This window comes from Xenopus tropicalis, chromosome 8, assembly GCF_000004195.4.
Source record: "Xenopus tropicalis strain Nigerian chromosome 8, UCB_Xtro_10.0, whole genome shotgun sequence".
NCBI lineage: Eukaryota > Metazoa > Chordata > Amphibia > Anura > Pipidae > Xenopus > Xenopus tropicalis.
Window position 1 is genome coordinate 40,828,266 of NC_030684.2, and position 7,233 is coordinate 40,835,498.

The 7,233-nt window shown below is 39.5% G+C and overlaps 1 protein-coding gene across 2 annotated transcripts; it reads right to left on the reverse strand.

Moving 5' to 3' along the window:
* On the reverse strand, positions 1 to 6,747 carry hddc3 (HD domain containing 3). Of its 2 annotated transcripts, none has more exons than XM_012968545.3 (5): positions 6,435 to 6,564; positions 5,110 to 5,252; positions 4,948 to 5,003; positions 3,438 to 3,678; positions 1 to 940 (listed from the first exon to the last, which is right to left on the reverse strand). In XM_012968545.3, coding segments are annotated over exons 1-5 (573 nt in total). In that variant the 5' UTR covers positions 6,437 to 6,564; the 3' UTR covers positions 1 to 809.
* Positions 6,748 to 7,233: the final 486 nt, after the last annotated feature.

The window sequence follows — 7,233 nt, forward strand, 5'->3', positions numbered from 1 at the left end:
TTTAAAAGTGAACAATCCCTTTATTAGCACACATATAAATTACCTCAGCATTTTGGTGGCATTTGGCATGTCAGTTCAGTGGGTAAAGCAAATAAAGAGGGGCCAGTTGGTATCTGGCTAAATCTGATGGTTTGGCCCTAGGGATTACTATGATGGTAATACGAGCCATCAGAGCGAGGACTGCATGAATGAGCCAATGCAATTTAGTGCTGAATGTAAAAAGAAAAGTTCATTTTAGTTGTGGTGGGTCACTGCTCTTACTGATAAGGCTACTAACTTAAATGAAAATGTTCTCCTTTAAAAGTAGAACCAGTTCCACAGAAAATGAAAGTTGTTTAATTCCATCACCTTACATTTTACAATTTTAAATATCCACAGTATAATTAGTACACAGGTTTTAACCAAAATGCAGAAAATAATTTCCCAATCAGTGCAAAACACATACTGGTCATTCTCATTGGAAGACTTAAATTAGTGAATAACATAGGTGGAGTCACATGAACTAAGATTTCCCAGCATCCCTTTAGAAAAAACACTTTGAAATGTCCATGAATCTAAACAGCTCTTAACTAAATGAAATGTCCCAAAAATCATAATATACAGTACAAGAGGTGTACATTAGTGCCCATATAATTATTTAACTATCATTTAAATCTCTAAATTAAGAACGGATGTCAAATAGCCTTCCAGCTGTAAATGAACTACAACTCCCATTGGCAGCCAAAGGCACAGGTGTAACATAATCTCAGTAATTTATTATATATAAGTCTAGCAAGTCCATCTCTTCCAATCTGGATATATGATGTGGTTTAAACTGCAATGCCTTGATCCATAAACATGTGGTCTAGTTTTCCCTCCAGAATGGAATTTGTTCCTCGTAGTCCTTTAACCACTTCAGATGCCCACTGGAAATATTCTTGGACTCTCTGTTCTGACCAGCCTGCAAAGTATAAGACATTTTCATTCATAATGTAAAAGTACGTCTACCACTGTCTTCCCAAGTACACAGACTCATCTCTAAACATATTAGTACAGGGGTAGAAATTATTATACAGAATGCCCAGGACCAGGTGTTTTCCAGATAAGGGATCTTTCCATAATTTACATAACCGTACCTTAATTCTGTTTAAATTCATTTAAACGTTAAACAAACCTAATAGGGTTACTTTGCCACCAATATGGATTTATACAGCTTAGTTACCATAAAGTACAAGCTACTGTTTTATCATTAGAGAAAAAAGGAATCGTTTTTAAAAATTAGAATTATTTGCTTAAAATGGCCCCTGTGGGAGATGGCCTTCTTGTAATTTGGAGCTTTCTGGATAACGGGTTTTTAGATAAGGGATCACATACTCCCCTCTACAAATTCATTGCCAGTTAATGCAAAATGTAGCTAGACCTGACATTTAAAAACACTTATTCTGTGTTTTTTATATATATGGTCTGCAGCATAATGCTATAGTAGACTATAGAAGACCATCTCAATTGTGTTTTTCATATTAATGTAAAATTTAAATATAGTAGATCCCCAATAAAAAAAATGGGTATTCAGGATAAGGAGTCTTTCCGTAATTCGGATCTCCTTCCTTAATTCTACTAAAAAAATTATTTAACAGCAATTACATCCAATAGAATTGTTTTGGTTCCAATAAGGATTAATTATATCTTAGTTGGAATCAAGTACAAGGTACAGTTTTATTATTACAGAAAAAAATGTGAATTATTTCATTAAAATGGAGTCTATGGGAGATGGCCTTTCTGTAATTTAGAACTTTCTGGATAATGGGTTTCCGGATAAGGGGTCCGATACCTGTACAATATTTACAAGGGTTAAGCAGTGCAGCATTAATGCTACACTAAGGGGGAAGGGGCATCTTACAGTCAGATGCTTAACCTAAAGCAATAAGTGAATTGTGCATGACTGTATGAGGTGCAGACCAATTGGAATTGACTATTTACAGACAGAACCATGGCAAAATATGCATCTGGTTAGTATTTTAAATACATTTATAACATTTTTAAAGGACAAATAGCCATTTTTGGGAACATCAGGAGAAAGTTTTTATACAAAATCTGCGAAAAAATTATGTAAAACCAGGGAAAAGCACCCACTGAAATGCGCTATTAATCGATGGGAGCACAAAAAAACTAAATAAATAAAATATGGGCAAACTTAAAATCAGGGTAAAATGTAAAACTGAGGTTTCACTTTAGATTTAAATCTATATTCCACATATGCTACGACCCTTTTAGGGGCATTATACCCCTTTTTCAATATGATTTCAATAAACAGAACTTGTGCTGAACCTACTTTTTGCCTATTTTTCCATTAGGACGGATATATGGGATTTGTTATTCCTTACACTAAACAGAGAAAAGGTGAATTTGAAAGTAAGTTACATTCTGATTCCAACTCTTACAATTAAGATCAAGTCGCCAGTTCACTGAAAAGTCATCTGTATAGGGAGGTGCTACTTATCTCACAGTCTAATAAAGGCTGTAGCTGGGGGTATTGTTTATACAGAGGCTTCTCTGTGACTAATTTGCTATTACTGTGCACAAGTAATTAAGTGCTGCAAGAAAATCATACTTTTCACCCTAGCTTAAATTGCACCTATCGTAGGAGTATCAGTTCCCCAACCGGGGGTGCAAGATAACAGAGCATATGTCTAAATCTTTCTAAATCTCACCTTACCACCTGCTCTCTTGATCCTATTCTGTCTCATTCTCTGTATCTACTCCAACTCTCACCTCTCTCTTTAACCTCTCTCCCTTTAGGGCTGTGGCACACAGGAGATTAGTTGCCGTGTGACAAATCTCCCTTGTCGCGGGTGACTTATCTTTTGAAATGCCATCCCACCGGATAAAATGTAAATCACTGGTGGGATGGCATACGTGGCGATTTGCCATCCCACCGGCAATTTACCTTTTAGCCGGTGGGATGGCATTTCGGGCAGATTAAGCGCCCGCGACAAGGGAGATTTGTTGCGTGGCGATTAATCTCCCTGTGTGCCACAGCCCTTACTGGCATATTCCCACACTCATTCAAACACGCTATCAGTAAGCCCATACTTAAAAAGCCTTCTCTGGATACTACACTCCCCTCTAACTATTGGCCGATATCCCTACTTCCTTTCTCCTCAAAACTGCTTTAAAAACATACCCATAATGAACTCTCACACTATCTAACATCTAAATCCCTACTTGACGCAGTCTGGGTTCTGCCCCCACCACTCTACAGAAACTACTGCCCTCACTAAAGTACCAAATGACTCACTGCCAAAGTAAAGGGCCACTGTTCTCTTTTAATCCTGCTTGACCTCTCTGCAGCTTTTGACACTGTCGATCATTCTCTCTTGCTCAATTGTTTTGGACAATCGTTTTGTTGTACCATACTGTATTTTGGACAATACACCTAACCTGAAAAAGAATATTACCTTCTGGTGTGCAGCGCTTCAAGTCTCGAAGGTTGTATAACTTGTCTGCTAGTTTCACTAACTTGGCCTTTTGGCTGCAGTGAGGTGCATGCTCCATTTGCAGTCTCTTTCTTTCCATCTTTGGTAAAGTCTTATCATCTGTTACTTCCTCTACTATGTTGCGTACATCTTGTCCAAAATGCAACTCAATTTCTTCAAAAGTGGTGTTAGTGTCTTCTACAGTGTCATGAAGGAGAGCTGCCTAAAAAGAAAGAGTGGCTTATGCACTAAGAAGCTCAACTGCAGCTCTTTTACTGACTTACTGTCTAACGTGAAGCTCCACCCCCTCAAAGAGATGCCTTCTGATTGATTTTAATTGGAGGCAGTGAGCAAGCCCAGTAGGCACCTCTGTGAGGGTTTCATAGTTGGAGAGAGAAGGACTGCTCAAAAAGAAAAAGGGGGTTGAGCTTCACTCTACACAAGGAAGTCAATAAAAGAGCTGCAGTTCTGCAGAAAGGTATGTTATTCTGGGGGCTGTTAAGAGTAATTTTAGGGGATTTTAAAATAAAAAGCTTACTCATCCTTTAAGTGTTTTTGGATTATCTCTTTGTAACATTTTTTGGTGACCTATGTAGTCTTTTGAGTGCCTATACCATATACTTATACTATATACCTAGGGGGAGATTTATCAAGACACGAATGCTCGGAGCGTTCATTCGAACGCTCCGAGCGTATTTCCGCCGATTTTTCTGTATGCCCGCGTGACTTTTTCGTAGACTAGCGCGAAAAATTCGGGAAGGTTCTGCCACTGTTTACAGTCGTTCAGTACAAAAATGTTGTGACTTTCGGATCGCTAATACGATATTATCGTGATTAATACAATTTTTTTTTCGGGAAGCATTTTCGTGATATTTGCGATCTTCAGAAATTTTCGTTTCCAATCCGAATTTTTCCTATTCGGGATTCGAACTCGTGTTTTGATAAATCTGCCCCCTAGAATACATTTTATTGGTTTCATATTAAATTGGCACAGTGTATCTTAAAATCTGCCATACAGCCCCAAACTTGGCTCTGGTCACGTCCTTTGTCACAACGCACATAAAATGTGCCCTGACCAGTCCATCTTGCTGCCCCACCCCATGTATTTTTAGCTGACTGTAAGTCTAAAACAGCAGTATAATATTATTATGTTATAATGTACATACCAAAGTTTTCCAAAAAAAAAGATAAAAAGGATATCAGACATGTTTGGCATGTGAAAAAGATAAGTCCTTAATCAAGGGAATTCTGTAACTTTGCTGTGTATATTGTAATATATTAATATTGTACCTATTTCTGTTGTTGCAATATACTACATGGCCCATATAAGCCATATTTATTTTGATTATACTGTTGGGCCCATTCTGTGCCATCATGGCCAGAGGAAAACAGCTTTGCACCCATGTATATTTACCCTTTATTCTTTGGTACTACTTATGTTGAGAGTGCCCTCCTCATATGAATTTTACACTATACTGGATGAAAAATCTACCTGGAGCACTGCTGTATCCGTTATTCCACCCTCATGAGACAATATTCTTGCAACTCCTGAAATATAAAATCAGTGTTTGAATGCATAAGAATCTCAGTCAAACAGTACCATATACATCATTTGAAACTACATATGACTAAAGTATTAGACTCCGGCACAAACCTAATGGGTGGTTTATATATGGGGTTTTCTCAGGGTCCTTTCTTCTCTGTTGTTTGTGCTTTTCTGCAGCAAAATTTGCAGCTTCCAGAATAAGCGCAGCATCTGAACTCATATTGGTACAGCTATAAGTAGAAGACCTGGACCTGTCATGTGGAGAAAAAAAAAATAATACATTAGGTAAAGTCAAGCTGTGTGTCAGCACTCTAAACCAGTTTAACAGATGTAACATTGGAACGCACGTTGAATGAATAAATAGAAGAATTGCTGTGAAATGGTGTACATTAATATATAGAACCCACCCTGATATACACTGGGTCTACGCCATCCATATCATACAAGGACCCAATACTCAATGTTTCCAACACATCCACATAATGTATGAACCCATAAGGCTAATGGTACACATTCTGTTTTCTCAGCCATCATAAAAACACCAATTCATCCCCCCTTTACCCCTTATGTGTGAACATTGATCGATCAGAAATCCAGCTGTTGCACACACGTGTGTATTTTCTGCCCTAAATTCCCTCCTTGCGCACTGTGACGAGAGGGTTACAGTCCAGTAATGCACACACAAATGCCATGTGCTGAAACCCTACTGGAAATGTGCGGTCCTTCGGGTGATTTGGTTAGCAGCCCCCCTACAGTATTTATTGGGCATCCCCTGGCCTGTACTGCCTATAATGGATTTCAGAGAGGATTCCCAGTAGCAATGATGGACTGCAGGAGTGCTAATCAGCGGCAATATATCAATGGTTTGGGGGCTGACCACTTATGGTAGAGAACTGCAAATAGCTAAGCAGTAGTGTACAGTGGACTGTAGGGGGCTGCTTAGTGTCACATATGGACTGCAGGGGTATGTACAGTATATATATATATGTGTGTGTGTTATGTGTTTATTGTGTATTGTGAATCTACGTGCTGTGGATAAAAGTACCTAAATACCACAGATCGTAGAGTCTACATTCTGCTGCACTTTTGTCTCTGGAAGCAGAGGAGCGGCCCCTGGCCGTTATCACCCAGGGGCCCCTAAGCAACAGCAGGCATGTAATTTGCACATGCCTGCTGTTGCCTAGGGGCCCCTGGACTTCCTGCAGCCCCCCCTGCTTGTCCCCAGGTTAGTGTCACGCACACTAATACACACATTTACACTTACACACATACATTTTTGGGGATAAGGGGACTTTTCACTTTCAAAACTGATATAGATTCTATATACATAAAACATTTACCCAGTTGCTATATATATATATATATATATATAGCTACTGGATAAATATATATAACTATATAAATAGAACTGTAATTGGCAACTCTTCACTTGCATTCAAGTTTCCTTGTAGAACACCTCACTAGAAATTCTTATTAATGTCACATTTTGGACTACATTCCGCTTTTGCTATTAATGTAGATGGAAACTGCCGCCGCCTGAACGTAAGTACGTTAAAGAGACACGGACATGACGTTCAGGCGGCGATGGGGATGAAGGAAGACCTGGATATAGTAGTGGTAAGAGCATGATGGGAATTGTAGTTCTGGAAGAACAGGAAGCTAGCATGGATTAGACCAAAAGGCAGAAAGTGTGGCAGTTCCCAGTTCATTACCTAATGCTTAGCCGGTGCTACAAGCAGATTTCCTATTCTGACTGTGCCGCTGGTGCTTCTCTGCTCTCCCACTCTTGTCTGACAGCTCCGGGGCGGGGTCGGTAACCTTGGTACAGTAGGCTTCCCCACTCGTTCTTCCCATGGTGCCTTGCTCTAGTGTTGTTAACTTGTTCCTGACAGGTTCACTTTAAACTCCTTTGACATTAATGCAGAGCCCCATGGATTTATTTGGCTCCGCCAAACAGCTGATGATTTAAAAGCTTTAGTGCCCATGCTCTGTAAGGCCGACACACTGTAATGCTGTCTTTAACTAAGTTCTAGCAGTGAAAGGGTTACAACAAACTTCCTTCTCTATGTTCCGCAGTGTCTTTCTGTTTGGGGGCGTGTCTTACGCAAGCACTGCAAGCAATGTGATTGGAGGAGGAGCGCTTCCATAGGCTACAGCCAATCAGAAAGTACTAACTCGGGAAGTGTGGTTGGACGGAGACTGGCAGATAAAATCATAGAAGCAAACACGTGT

Excerpts from the sequence above, each read along its gene's own strand:
- hddc3 (XM_012968545.3), bottom strand. Across the intron at positions 5,004-5,109 it reads ATATATAAACCACCCATTAG|GAGTTGCAAGAATATTGTCT; the intron begins GTTTGTGCCGGA and ends TTTATATTTCAG. Across the intron at positions 3,679-4,947 it reads CGGATACAGCAGTGCTCCAG|GCAGCTCTCCTTCATGACAC; the intron begins GTAGATTTTTCA and ends CTTTCTTTTTAG.